Source organism: Cupressus sempervirens, chromosome 9 (genome assembly GCF_028749045.1).
Source record: "Cupressus sempervirens isolate cs-2001-9-10 chromosome 9, ASM2874904v1, whole genome shotgun sequence".
NCBI classification, from domain to species: domain Eukaryota; kingdom Viridiplantae; phylum Streptophyta; class Pinopsida; order Cupressales; family Cupressaceae; genus Cupressus; species Cupressus sempervirens.
In genome coordinates this window covers 513,673,566-513,689,995 of record NC_143126.1, presented here as the reverse complement: position 1 = coordinate 513,689,995, position 16,430 = coordinate 513,673,566, and the positions used below count along the sequence as shown (strand labels likewise).

Below are 16,430 nucleotides of genomic sequence, written 5' to 3'. Positions count from 1 at the left end.
TCTCATCTTTTGTCTTATCACCACCAAAACTGTCATGTTCCCTATTTTTCTTCAATAGAAATAAATAATATTGAAAGAATCAGTAAAATAATATAATATATTAATATAATGTGAAACAACAATAGAAGCAAATGAATAAAAAATATATAATAGTCTCAGTGTAATATATATGTTCAAAAATAATAATATATTATTATATTATTAATAGTATATTAGAAATTTAATAATAATTTTTTAATGAATAGTATAAAATAATTATTTACTATAATATGTTATTAATCTATTATGCAAAATGAAATATTGTAAACACAATATAGTATTAACAATGATTAAGAAGGTAGCCACCAAGGAAAAGACATGACCCTTCCCTCAGTCCCCCTCCTACACATATAAGGCAAACATGGACAAAATTGTAAGGGGGACAAGGACGAATAAGCAACAAACAGGGATAAGGATTATCAATTGGAAACCCAGAATAAATAAAGTAAAAGGGCAGTTAAGATTACCCAATAAGCTATACAAAGCAGAGAGATATGAAATGACGGGATAAACTACAAGTACAGCAGATTGCATTAATTCAAACATTACAACTATGACCCGATAAAGATAGGCACTGCTCGCACAGGGAAGCAAGAATAGGGAATCGAGATACAGGAGGAACACATAAGAAATGAATATATCTTAGGCAGAGAGATATGGAACAGAAACTTTAAATGGAGAGTAAGAACATGGAGAAATCTCATATATAGCACCAAGATTATGAGGAACAATGAATACCTAATAAATGCACCCGATAACTATCATGACTGCTACTTGGAGATAAGATACTAAGGAGGATTTGCGAATAACAAAGACAACATATAAGTAAACAACAAGAGAAAAGTCAACTAGCCGTACGAATGGATTTGAGGATTGAGAGGCATGGCGGAGAAATTCGACCCAGGAGTTCACTCAAAATAATATATCCAATAAATATACAGTATGCAGCAATTACACTAATAATACTATACAGCAAACATAGATAGTAATGAACAACGAACGTGATAAAGAGAGGAAGATCATGAAAGGAAATTTACCAAGTGAAGGGATCTATCATTACGACTCTTTCAGACCAAATAACTGTGATTTTAATGGGAAGGCAATCAGTCTACGAGACAAGACATTGAAGCATCCACAGAACATTACAAACAGTGACTGAAACACAGCAATCGTAAGAGTGGAAGATAGAGTTATACAGAAAGCACCAGTTCTTATCATATATTTGACTTAGTCCTTACAAAGACAACAGACATTTTTTCAATCCTCTTGGGTTCACCCTCCCATATGCTTGCTGTCTCAGATACAATCTGGTCTTATGCACATAGTGAAACACATTAACATCATTATAAGTCTTACATTCAGCCAACAGAACTGAGTTCATATTTTATCCAGTGGAGATCAGTGGAAAAAGGCATAGGCATAAAGCATACAATAGATATTTAGTATTGATATCTTGATTCATTTGCACAGATCACTATAAAAGCAATTATACAATCCTACAAACAATCAATATACTAAGAAAGATCACTATAACATCCTATTCAAATTAGATTGTAATCACTTGATGAAAAATCTAGATAGAGAGACTATTTGCGTTTGAATCAGTCCCAAGACTGCGATAATCAGACGGGGGACATTACAGAACATGAAGCATAATAATAATAATAAGGATTTATAGAAAAATATCTAATTTTACTGAAACTTAGTGGTTTCAAGAAGATAAAGATACCAATATTCATTCCATACAGATAAATACTTTGAGAATTGAATCCTAAATCTTATGAGACTTGGTAGGGACATTACAACAACATTCAAACAACAATTTCTGATATTCTACTAAAATAAGCTCTTACAGTTTCAGCTTCCAACATCTTAGCATCTTGAAATAAACATATCCAACTCTGCAATCTAGCCTTCCAGATTTCATTAGCAAGTTTCAAAGATTTTATCTATCCATATTATATTTCAGGAAGAGTTGTCAATAGTGCTTGTCTAGCAAGCATATTTTGCATGAATAGATCTTTCTCAGTTTGTTCACAAGGGTCAAGCTTGTCTTATCCAATCACATCTTTCTTGTTCACTGTAACCAACCAAAATTCCAGACCCATGCATAGTAGGCATGTCTCCATCTTCTCCTTCAAGCTGTCATAGTTAATTCCATCGAAATTCGGACTTTCTTTCCTGAGATATGCCTTGGATATCTTCAAGCTATTAAACGTCTCTTTCAAGGACCTGATGTTGTGATACCAATTATTAGAAAGTGAAGCCCAAGAAGATAATTGAGAGGGGGTGGGGGTGAATCAGTTATATACTTAAAACAATTCTCAATATCTTTATTAATTGTGAAACATGTAATTAATAGATGCAACAACCATAGAAAGATAACCATGCATAATAACACCAAATATGTCAACTAGGGAAACCCTTGATCAGAGGGAAAGCCCCATGGGAATGATTCCCACAAGATAATGTATTAATATAGAAATTCTTTGTGAAAGGATAGACCCTGTTAGGGGTCAATGAAACACAATCGGTATATAGAGTCGTTGTTAGGAGACTATGAATCCATATTAGAAGATTCCAACTCTGTAAGGAGTTGTGTGAACCCTATTAGGAGTTGAAAGGACGCCTGAGCTTATTGTCCAAATAGCCTCAAAACAATCTTCACTAGACAATCTTTTGAATAAGCATATCCAAGATTTGAACTGACTATATAGAAACTCCTTTGCCAATATAGTTCCTTTGAAGCTCATGGTACATCCTCAACATCAACCCTGCACTGATCAAATACAAATTCGCATTTAAGTTCACATAACCAACGAAATGATCTCACTGATTACAAAACATCCGCACTGCATACCTATCCACAAGGAAATGACCTTCCCTTTATACCAAGTCCTAAAAAAAGTTTTGAGTCGTCCAATTTATAATGATAATATAGGACATCATTAAAATATTACGATATACGTTACATTACAATTACGACTCTTTCCACAATAATGTTATCAATAATCAACCTCTAGAGAATCATACGATGAACAGTCTTTGCCAAACCTCATAGAATGAACATCTATTTTTGCCATATGAAACATGGCATATTGCACATGTCTCTAACCATCCCCTCAGCTCATTCAACCAAATTCTATCTCTAATAAAAGATATAATCAATTTACCAATACTCGCTTTCATAAAACTCTCTTAGCAAGCTACCTCCTAGAAAACATCACAAAACCCTATCATAACTTCATATTTCTTTTTGTGCTCATAACTGTAGCATCCATATGCATCACCACATATACTCTTGACAATGCATAACCCAAATCATTAACCATTGACCATGTCAAAGGAATCTTCCTCTGCAACTTTGATAATCTTCATAGGATAAGGTATATGTTGACATCAACGACAAACATTGTCATGAATGCAACACATAAGCACTGAATCATGTCTCTAGCAATGCTAACATACTCCCCCACAAGAATATCATCGACATTCATGCTAACAGATTCACAGTTTCCTATAAGTCTAAATAAGAGTCATATGAAGCCTCACATACATGATCTTGTGGTCCTACACAGGGTGAAAGGTTGCCCTAATGCTCCCCTTTTTGAGGAATGGATGTTCTTCTACATATACATCATCTTAGGAGGGAAGCAATACTTGGGTTGGGGAGAGTTGATGACCAGGTTAATAAGGAAACAATTGAAATTAACCCAAAAACAATTAAGATAAGATAAGATAAGATAATAGTATTAATGTCCAGAAAAAGACCACAAAAGGTCTATGGGATTGAGAGTTTACAGCAGGACAACAGACAATAGCAAGAGCACCAAACATTGTCCGAGAAAAACAAACAACAAGAACAAGAAGAGGAAAAGAGAAGAGAAGCACAAAGAAATGCCAAGGCAAAGATCAGGAGTCCTTCGTTGTCGAAAAGAAATCAATCACAGAAGGATAAGACTGTGGGAGGACATGAGCCCTGATCTATCTCTGTGAGCTCCTAGAGGAGTGTCATTCATCGAAAAACCTACTGTGGGGTTTGATAGATTTGGAATGACCGGTAGAACTGGACAACCTTTTCACACCCTGTAACGGGGATAAGGGTGAAAAAAAGGCAGTAATGAGCTGATCAGAGGTATGCCGAGAAGAAAGTAGTGACTATAAAGTACTATCACGAAAAATGGTGGCCTCTTGAAGATAAAGCACGAGACATCGCTTGTCAATGTAACTAAAGAAAGTTGAAAGAGAAAAATAGTCCTAGAACAGACAATGAAATTTTCTTTTGATCTCATAAAAGATAGGGCAACAGAAAATAAAGTGAGTCTCTGTCTCAACCTCCACTAAAGTACATAGCTAACAGATCCATTCTTCGCTATCAATATGATGGACCGTATGAGCCAAAAGATGGTGAGAACTAACTCTGAAGGACTCCAGAGAGATATGCAAAGCATGACACCAACATCGAGATAGGTAACTAGCACAAACAATAACCCCATCATAGCTCTCCAACAAAGTACTCAACATAGAAGGCCATCCTCGGACGTAATCCATCAGGAGGGTTAGTCCAGGTGGTGATAATGTTCTGTCTGTAGATATCCAGTCTGACATGCTCATTTAACTCCTGACTTGAGGGGAGGAGATGAGCAGAGGCATTCAGTGAGAACTGGTATGGAGGTAGGTGGTCAACATCAATCCCGATCGTGCATGTTGATGTTTTGTAGCTTCACTCGGATAAATTGTAGCATATATATATATATATAAAATTATAAGATTGTAATTATGTTAGCGAACAACCATGTCCCATGAAGGAACATGTCTATTCTTTACTCACTTTCTTATATATATATATATATATATATATATATATATATATATATATATATATATATATATATATATATATATATGAGGTCGCTGTCATTTGGAAAACACATACCAAATATCATGGCAGTGTTAATACATTTGCAACAATCCTCAGGAATCAACATGGTATCAAAGTAGGTTAAGGAAGAGATATCAGTTATTAGAACTGTTGATAAATATATTTTATACTTCAAATTAAGCATTGAGATTGAAATAATTTTTAGATGTTACAAAAACTGTAGCGGATGAATATGGATGGATATAAGATACAGAGGGAATGAATATATATCTGGAGAGTGATAAGAAGATATCAGGATAAGTCAATCATGCATTGCAAAAGTTAATATTTAATTTAATAGAAGATAATATATTTCTGAAAACAACATACACGATTTTCATTTAAACAACCCCATGGCTGCCATGAGAAAATATTCATCTCTGAATCGTTGTTCCAAGTATAGAATACCAAATTGATTGGGAGGAAATATATATGAATTACAGTGTTAACCAACGTTAACAAGAGGTTCCTTTACGGCGTCTTGCTGAAACTCTAAGATGATGCTATAGCATGTATTTTCATCCATCAAGTGTTGTACCACATATTCTTAGGAATTTACAGACCAAAAATGTGATCCAAATCTAGCACAGGTCCAATGTTATAAAAAGTTTCAAAGATTCAAGAACATGTCCCTGGCACATCATAGAATCTTTCGTAGATTTTTTTTGAATCTACACCTAGAACAGTTTTGTCTAGGAAGGTTTCGAACAAACAATTGGACAAAGATTCTTCAATGGTTCTAACAACCTCCGGTCTACGATTTTTAGCATCTAATGAAATGCTCAAGTTGGCACCTATTCGCACTAACAAACTCCTGCGACTCCTTCCAAGTAACCTCCTTTAACTAGCTGGGCTAATTTTGCAAAGCAACAGCATTGAAAGCTCTGACACACCAACCCTTATCGACATTGCCATTTAACAGAATATTGAATATTTTCCAGCTGTTAGAAAATATTACTTGGACAGGGACATCGATGCATTAAGGATATAAATGCATGGAAGGAGTATAGGTCACCGATACCAAAAATTAACATGGAATCCCTATATCGAGACACAAAGAGAAGAGGGAGATATCTCACACAACAAACCAATAATAGATTCAGGAACAAGTTACCACATAAGTGGGCATACACAATGTTTCCCAGAAAACCACAGATTGTGAGAAGTATATTATGAGGTTATCCATCTTTTACATTAAACAATGCATATTGGGAATGATAATGTAAAAGACACCGATGAGGATAAATTGAGGTATAGCAAGTATAATAAAAGATGACAATCAACAATCCTTTAATTTTAATCATCATACATGTCTTGTGGATACGAAAGGACTTAATGACAACTAAGCTATCGTTAAATAACGGTAAATAAGAGGAAGGTGAAAGACATGGCACTCCTAAGTACATGTGGTATATGATTTTATATTGTAAGTTACTTCTATCATTAACATGCTATTAGATATATGAGTATTTATTTATAAATGTTAATAATTATTAAAAGTAATAATAATTATTAGTAATTATTTATGTCATTTAATTTTGATAAATATTTGATTAGAGAGTGAGAATAGAAGTCGCCACTTGAGATAAGTATTTTTCTCTTGAGCATAATTTTTCATGCATTACTATTATAGTAAATCTAACATGATATCTTATTTGTAATTCAATATATCAAATATTATGAAAGTTTTCAAATATGAATTGATAGTTTGTGAAATCAATCAAATTTCTAATGTTCTTATAGTTAAAAGATAATATTATTATTGAGAATAATTATTATAGGTGATTATTTTTACTATAAGAGCTATTTGTCTTGATCTTTTCTTCTGAGAATGTTATTGCAGGAAAACGAAGATTGAGATTCAGAGGGAGCCTGATATGTTATTAGAGGCAACCTTGAAAGAAAGAGAGAAGATTGGGGATGTTATTAACCTTCTGTGATCTCTATGATATTGACTAAGAGGGAGTAAACCATTTTGAGATGGATTACTCAATTATCAATAAATTATATCAAACAAGAGGATTGTGATTAAGGAATATTCCTCATGACTGTGATTTTAATGGGCCTACCCCTTGTGTACATCATGAGGAAGTGACGACTTCCAAATGATGTCACTTGTATTTGGAGAAGTTGTTGTAAGGTGACAATCTTACAATAACTTGTATTATGAGATCAAACAAATTGAGTAAATGGTGAATGTCTTGCATCTCAACATTATGGGAGACCATTACTTAGAGTATTTGGTGAATATCATTGATACTTTGGGAGGCCAATATTCTTGATATCATATGCGACATCAAACCTTATTTTGAGTAATTGGTGAATATCATATGATTTTCTAGGAGACCAATACTCGTGATGTCATATGTGATGTCACACCTTGGTTGAGTACTTGGTGAATATCGGATGTCGATCTTCTGGGAGGCCAATACTCTTGATATCATATGTGATATCAAAACCTTTTGAGTACTTGGTGAATATCTTTGATATTCTACAAGGCCGATACTCATAATATCAACTATGATATCAAAATGATAGATATCATCTGATCAAAAAAAAAATTTTGCCATACCTAATATTACCAATGGTGTAATACATGTTCTGTGTCTATCCTCCCTAGCTAAGAGGAAGTGTTGATTTTTTGTAGCTTCACTCAAATAAATTGTAGCATATATATATATAAGATTGTAATTAGTTAGTGAACAACCATGTCCCATGAAGGGACACGTCTATCCTTTACTCACTTTCTTATATATATATAAGAGGTTGCTGTCATTTGGAAAACACATACCAAATATCATGGCAGTGTTAATACATTTGCAACAATCCTCAGGAATCAACAAAGCTAAGCAGAGAGGATGCCTACGCATACTAGCAATGAGCACGAGAACTAGTATCAGACCTCGCAGTCGCAGCTGAGGAGTAGTTCGCCAGGTAGGAGTATCTATCTCGTTCTCCAACTGAATCCGCAAAACCATGAAGCTGATGAAGGAACCAAATCGGGTCAAATATGGCCGCAAGTCTGAATGGATGAGCACCAAACTCAGCAAAAATGATACCATGAGAACTGAATCTGTGACATCTAATGATACGCCGTAGAAGCAATGTTTGTACCCGCTCGATCAAGGCCCAGTCAGAAACAAGAAGAGAAGGCTCCCAAACTACTGAGCCATAAAGAACAATTGGCCGAACAAGAGAGTCCAAGAGGGATAACTTGTACGATTCATCCTAAAAATTGTGTCTAAAACATTGTTTCTCAAGCATAGCAAGAGATCCTATACCGTTCTTAACTCTAGACTGAATTGCCGGTCTCATACTGAAGCAAGGTCCAGAAAACTTCACTCCCAAATACATATAAGAAGAGTAATCTCAATCTCCTGTCCCTAAAAGAAGAAATGAAGATGAGAGGTGTTTAAGCAATTAAAGACCACAACCTGAGTCTTACCCAAGTTAACCACAAGCTACCGCTAGTCACAAAAGGAAGCCAAACCATCAAGAAGCCTCTGTAAACTCTCTAGAGAAGAAGCAAGAAAAAACACATCATCCACAAAAAGAAGAATGGAGATCAAGACATGATGCAAGTAGCATCCATCTCCTGGGAATGAGGACTTCCTTTGTTCCTAAGAAGTCCTCATGCTTGTCAGTATACAAACCGAACAAAGTGGGGGAGAGAGGGCAGCCTTGCTTAACCCCAATGGTGCCATGGATCAAAATTGATCTAGCCACCACAGTTTCATATAATCTCATGATTGCAGTTAGTAGCCTCTCCAAAATACCAATCATACGAAGCCTCTAAAATAGAGCCATCCTAGGAACAAAATCAAAAGCCTTGCGAAAATCAACAAAACAGCAGTATACTTTCACCAATCTATGTCTAGCCTCCTCAATAATAGTGTGTACAGTAAAAATGTAATCCATGGTCTAATAGTCAGCTTGGAAACCAGCCTGTCCTCTAGCTCTACAACCTCTCCTATCAAGCTCTCTGGATAACATAGCATTCAGGGATGTAGCATAAAGTTTGGCAAATGTGTGTCCGATTATAATGGTCCTGTAATTACTAGGGTCAAAAACAGGTCCTGTCTTGTGAATTGGAATAAATTAGATGCCTAGACCAAGAAACATGAAAACTAGTACAAACCACTCTATTAAAAAGTATAAAGAGATAGGAGCGAAGAACCGTAGCACCAAACTTGAAGAGTTTAGCCTAGAACCCCTCCTCATCCATTGCTTTGCTACATCTCATAGATCTGATGGCCTCGTAAATGTAAGAAAGATTTCTATATGTCCTCATATTTAATGTATTGTCTGGCATGCATATAGAACCTCATAGCTATCCCACATGAATCTTTAAATGAAAACATCATTATCTATGATTACTGCTCCTCATTGTTGATAGATAAAATCCTTGCAAACTACAAAAAAGTTCATGATTTGTTTATGGGTTGATTATGTCTTGATCTAGTATAGGGAATCTCACCTGAAGCTTTCCAATTAGTTCAAACCTATGGCAACATTTTTATTCAATTTCCTAATATCACCTACATCAAGGTAGGGGATTTTGAAGAGGAACCCATAAGATTGCTTAGGTGTGCCTTGGACTATTTTGTGCTAGCTAAAGTATGCAGACAATTAGCCACTATGGTTAAAAGATTTCTTTCTGAGAAGGAGTGGGATACAGTGTTTCTTGTTAAGTTTGGTAAACTTTCTTGTAAAATGATTGAAGATGCTATCAACATTGGACAAGACTTTTGTAGTTTTTATTTTAAATTCTACCAAGAGAGAAGAAGTTTTAATAGTAAAGGATTTGCAAGAAAAGCACTTGAATTGGAAGGTCAGATTATGCCCTCTTCTCACCTCGAGGATTACTACGAAGACTGCCCCAATGAAAGAGAAGTGTACAAAGGAGATCACTCCAGGTTCCTATTATCTCAAGTGACCTCACTCCAATTGAAAATAAAGAGAAATGGGGTACAGGATGATGGTTTGAATGTTGAACCAAGCTATATGAAACTAGGGGGAATAACTCTACCTACTATTGATTGGATTTAGAATGAAGAATATGATATTTTTCAAAGAACCAAAACTGTTGTCTAGCACACTAAAGCCTAGTTATAACAGAAGAGAAAGGACACAACACCCACAAAATAGTCAAAAAAGATAGATAAAAATGTTCCCTTGTTTCTAACGAAATTCTTTCCATTGACCATGCAGGTAGAAAAAGAGGTTTGAGGGAATTAGTTTTTAAACCATTTGAAAATCAACCTATAGTACAAAGGACTAGGTCCACGACTAAATCTCAAAGACAAAGAAAGATGGCAACTTAGGAAGCTGGCAATGTCAATCTGGATAAAGACAAGGAACAAAATGTTGTAATTGTGGATGATGAACAACAAATTCAAGAAGTGATGGAAAACGTTGTCCAAGTGATAGATACAATACTGACCCCAACTAAAGATATAGAGGAGAGAAGATTCATTAGAACCAGTTTAGTGAGTCAAAAGCGTAGCCTGGTTCTCATATCCATACCACTTCATGACATGGTAAGTAAGTATACCATGAGAACTCCCAAGCCAAAAAGAGTGAAGAATGCAACAGAGCTTGTTACAAATTCAAAAATAGGTGAGGTTGTCACAGAAGTCACTCTTTACAAACCTAAAGAGAAATCTAATGAATTGGATGTCAACAATTTTGAGATAACCAAAGTAATTCTGGGTGTGCTAAACAGAGAGACCAAAAAGCATTGGTTGGAACATTCGACTCAACATATGCTCATGCAGTCACAGAAAGATGCCAAAGAAAAGAGGAAACTGAAGAAAATAATAAGTGTCATGGCCAACTATATTGATTACCTCTGAGGGCATGGAGCATTACCCCTGGTGCAAGCAGTAGAAACTTTTGATCCAAACTCCCTGGATAACAAAAGATTACTGAACCAACTACAAAAGGGAAAATTGGTGGTAGCCGCAATGGATGACTAGATAGATGGTGTGATCAACGACGGAGCAAAGTACATCTAAGAACCTAATTACGGTCTTCAATGTAATAGAAACTCTACTAGGTGAGGTTTAGACACAATTACCAATTTGGGAAGCTGAGGAAGCAAAGTGGACTGCAATAATCATCTAGATTTCATAAATAGAAGAATATGGTGTCGTTAGGTTTCTAATAGAGAACCCCCATAAGGTTGTTGATGCAGCCATGATGTACATCTTAAAAAAGAATATGAACTGGATGTGCTCAATGCACAAGTTTGCAATTGTAGGGGCTCGGACCATTGAGAGGGAAATAAAACAAATCTCTGATAGCCTTATTAAAGACATGAAGATGATTAATCCAACTAGCATACCACAATATGAAAAAGGGAACCAGGATCTAGAAATAATGTTGAAGATCTTCGAGGACAACATGAAAGCTACAAAAGATGAAGTGAATCCTACACTAGCAGACATCACAAGGGTCCCTCGAGTGGAATCAATGTATGTTTGTGTATGGGTCTCCTACCTAATTATGTCGACCAAATTGTGAGGATGAAATTGTCATTACCCCATAATGTAACTTAAATATTATTTTAATACAAATATATGTATTCAATTCGTTCTTAATAAACCATCGTACCTCAATAATCATTTTAAATTTCTCAACCATTTGCATTGACAAAAAACAAATCCATAAAATAACTCAAAATATCATATCAAATTATTACCTATATGTAATGATGGGAAAATAATAAAAAATGATTATAATAATATTTAATATATGACAATTTAAATAAATGTCCATATTTGAAGTTCAATGACATAATTCAAACAAGTAAGGAGTCTTGAGTCAAGGAGTTACAACGCACGACCATGGAATAGGCGTACATATATAAAGCGACATGGATATTGATTAAGGGATATAGAAATCATTAACTTGCACACTCAAGAAAAGACCTATCACATCAAAGGGATAAACAAAGGATATAACAAGCCCACGTCAGCACCAAATATTGGTGGACAGAAATAGTCCAAGGGTCCACCTCATTGTGGACATGACTAGAATTCAAACCAAAAAACAATGAAGGTTGCGTAGGCAAGTGGGACCCTGCATGCAAACAAGGGAAATAAGGTTGAAGACATGAGGCGCAAGGACACACCAAACCCCACTGACATGTACAACTTGGACAACGTACCAACCAGCATATTCACACACCCACATTGGTAATCCACTAAATGATCTGTCATAAGTGGAATCTACATGGAGTTTAAAGGGTTACTAACCTTGGACCCTGTGTGAACACCAAGGTAATGTATAATAGTAAAATACATATTCTCTAACAAGATAATATAGGTATATATGAAATATGCATTTTTGATAGAATGAATAATTGTAATACATTTATGATAAAGAGTTATATATTATTTATGAAGTATTGAATGGATACAATTCTTATGATACAAGTTGAACTTGGTGGAGGTCATTCATTAGAATGTCGAAATACGATCCAAGTGTAAACTTGGTGGAGAACATTCACTACGAATGTCACAATATGATCCAAGTGTAAACTTGGTGGAGGGCATTCATTGTGAATGTCATAGAATGATCCAAGCGTAAACTTGGTGTAGGGCATTCGTTGTGAATGCCATAACATGATCCAAGATAATCTTGGTGGAGAACATTTGTTACGAATGTTAAATATATAAAATCATAGTGGATAGAACATTTTGATTTGATTTATTGTCATCCTGCCAAAGATTTTTGCAATTATTACTTGTCCCATACTAATGCTAATAGTGGGAACATTACAGAAATGGGATAAAGACGCCTGGAAGATGCAGTTGTTGAGCATGAAGAATCTTGATTCAAATGTTGTGCAAGGGCTTGTGGGAGCCTACCATGGATGGAAATTGGCACATGATGCATTAGGCAGTTTCATCCTTCACTTGCTTCATGCTGTAGATTTCAGCTACAATCAAATTATTGTCCTGAAGAAGCTGGAACTCGATTCAAAATTCCTTTTTAAGATTTGCCCATGTAGAGATTTTTGTTTGACTAGCATCAAAGTACCTATCCACGGCCGTTCCACATAATGTTGCTGAAAATTGCTTCATCCATTCATCTTGTTGTGTTACTCCATTAGCAGTCTAAATAGTTTCACATGTTTTGCAGTGTCGTATAATCCTCTTTCCCATTGCCTATAAACTTAGGTGGTTTTTCCTTTTGTGACTTTATAACGGTTTTGGTTACCGTCAGTGTTGGTGTCCCCAAGCTAGGTATTGCCAAACTGGAAGTATTCAAACCAGAAAGATTTCTTTGATTCTTGTGCCCCTATGTCCCTCTAACACTCATGACTGCACAAGTACCCCCAATGCCTCTATTCTTGGCCTCCTCTCCCTTGTTCCTTCAACCTTCCCTGGCCTCTGTGTGTGGGCTGAGAGTTAGGTTTTTGAACCTACATGTAGTCTCTTCAATCAAATCTTCCCCTCCTTGCACCCGACAATGTTCTTCTTCGCCAAACTCCTCTTCAAGTTCTCTACCAAACTCCTCACCTTTTGTGACCACGATTTGGTTTTCCTCTACTACCCCTTCAGGTAATCCCTCGACAAGCCTCTTCAACCATCACCTTTGTTCGACTTGTTGCAATGACAATGCCATCTGAATAGCCTCACTCTCGTTTATATCTTCTTTTCTTCTTTTATCTTTAGTTAACAAAGTTGGCATTAATTCTTCTTCTACATGCAAATAAAACAACACATGATATGAACAAAAACACTTTATTAATGCATTATTCGTGTACATTACATGTCACTAGTCCAGAATAATTGTAAAACTCTTGTGTTCTCTTTTATTTCTATTTCCCTTCCCAAGGTTTAGTTCTTGTTTTGCTTCCCACAGTTTTCATCGCACGCCTCTTCTTCCCTTCAGTGATGGTAGTCTCAGAGAATTTATTGCCTTTAGTTCTCACAATTGACATGCTCTCGATGGTTTTGAAGGGCCAAGAAGGTTTGTGCAAACAATTGAGAGAGATGGCACCTCAATTGGTCCATTGCAGGACTCACTTTGAGAGCACTCCGCACAAAAATCTTTGAGACCTCTTCGAGTGCAGCTTCCCTCCTAACATGAGTTTCGATGGATGCCAGCAGTAATGCAACAAAGTTGAATGCCAACACTTGTTCGCCTTCAAAGAGTAATGGGTTTTCCTCATCTTGGTGGCTACTTCCATTGTAGTTTATTGGCTGGCCCATTGCTTTCCCTTCGCCATCCACGCTCTATTACTTCTCGAGGTCATAGAGGCAACAACACCAAATGTTTACTGCTACAAGTAAAGTGAATTAATGTATACTACAAATAGAAGAAATGTACAGATACAATAAACAGCAATGCAATAGTAGAGAACTGCTATTTCTTTCATTAATGCCATTCATGTTTACATCCAATTACGACTCCATACACAATGATAAACATAACAATGATGCCATAAATTTCCTCTGAGAGTGTACATATAAACCCCAAGGTGGTGCGAGCTGAATCATCACGATCAATGACATACTTAACAATTAACAACATATTTATGACGACAATATAATTATGCCCGGCAACAACGTCAAGTATCAGAAGCTATGATTACATCAAAGGGTCATCGTGACACATTCCAGCACTCCTATCAACTTCTGTTCTTCATTTGGGTTGCTGCATAGTCATCCTGAGGATATCAACATCACAGTTTGCCTTATCAGGTTCCCTAATATTTCTGAAATTAAATGTGTGATGCATCATTTTGATATGTGGCATACAATTGCACAGTGAATGAAGCAAAGTCTGAAGTTGCATTCTACTTTACCTATGCATTGTAACTATTTCCATTTCTAAAAAACCAAAAAAAACAAATTATTCTAAAACTTAAAAAATTGCAAAACAATCAATTTCAAAAAACCATATCAGAATTCTTCAGCATAAGAGCTAAGCTATTTACATTCCCAAAGAGTGACATCATTGGGAACATCCCCTAAATTGTGGGTTTCTTGGTGTGAGGAGTGTGTGCATCTCAATTATGTCCCCAACAAAGTTTTAAAATGGCACCAGTGCCAGGGACGGAGAGGGACAGATGTTCTGTCTCTATCCTCTAATCCTGTATGTTTCAGAATATGGGAAACATTAAAATAGTCCCAAGGGGCTCCCTGGATATATTGACAATATATGAAGCTGTACCTGGGTTTTTTCAGGCAGAGACATCAAAATTTCATTTACACATCCCACAGAATTTCAGAACACTTCATTTCTAGTAAATATGTTTATGAATTTTTATTACAACAAAATATACTGTATTTCCAGCACGAAATATGGAATATACCTTAATAATCATATATTGTCACTAAGATTCTAGAACTACAGTTTTGAGCTTTGTCTTATTCTTCGGAAATCTGACCCTCATCATGTAAAACCATGCATGGACTGTTGATCTATCATGAAATTTATAGTATCACTAACTGTGTAATTTCCTCACGTATTTGCTTCCCATTAGAAAATGACACTAAATAAAAATTCTCCAATGGAAACATAACTGGAGTTAACAAAAGCATATTAAATATGGAAAGCCTTACAGATTAAACTAGTACTGAAAACATTATGCACATGCTGAAGAATAGAGTCAAAATATTACCGGCTTGGCAAGCCAGGATACATTGTACTTCCTCCACTAAGAACAATGTGTTGGTAGAGCTATGACAAGAAACAAGTCATTATTGTAAGTATTTTTGTCATCTAAGATTAGAGGGTGATTTCAGATAACAAAGTCCATCTAGTTTGTAAATAAATCATTAATTATTTCTATGGAAAAAGAGTATAGGCATAGGATAAAGTCAATGATCAATCACCCCATTAGAAACAGAAGATGCTTAGTCATTGAAAAACAATTAAACTCTTCCACATATCAAACTAGTCTAGCAAAAACTACAAGATGCTTTAGCAACTCACTCCTCTCCATGTAGAAACTGGTAACGGCCTAATTATGGTAAAACAATATATTTTGCTAAAAGACAATGAAGAAGAAAGGATTTGTCATTGCATATATCTACTAGTCTGTTCAGTATTATAATCTAACCATGAATCAAGATCAGAGCATAAAATTTAAAGCACCCTATTTCAGTTGTTTATATAAAAGCATTAAATGTTTTTTGGGGGTATATTTCAGTTATCTATGAATCTATATACAAGCATAAAATGTTGAGGTCAGTCATTACTATACTAAATCCTGACTGGCTTATACCCACCAAGCTGTTGTTTAACAGAAAGGTAAATAGTTTGCTCTCTACATGTTCAAGTTGCCAAGCTGTACGAATTTCAGTATACCAAAGCAAATCCTTGAATTAGTCAAAAGCTTCATTTGAAGAAATCTCAGAATTTTCACCGTTCAGGTTACTAAAGAAATTAAGCGATTAATTGCTGACTTATCAGATGAAGGCATTTTGTCATGAACTTTCTGTAAAGCACC

The 16,430-nt window shown here is 35.6% G+C and overlaps 1 protein-coding gene across 2 annotated transcripts in view; it reads right to left on the bottom strand.

The window, feature by feature from the left end:
- ARP2 (actin related protein 2) overlaps positions 1 to 16,430 on the bottom strand; it is a 306,387-nt gene that overhangs the window by 45,879 nt on the left and 244,078 nt on the right. For both annotated transcript variants that reach the window (XM_089800841.1, XM_089800842.1), the window contains one exon: positions 15,600 to 15,658. In XM_089800841.1, the coding sequence (XP_089656967.1) occupies positions 15,600 to 15,658 (59 nt within the window). The remainder of the gene's footprint in view (positions 1 to 15,599; positions 15,659 to 16,430) is intronic.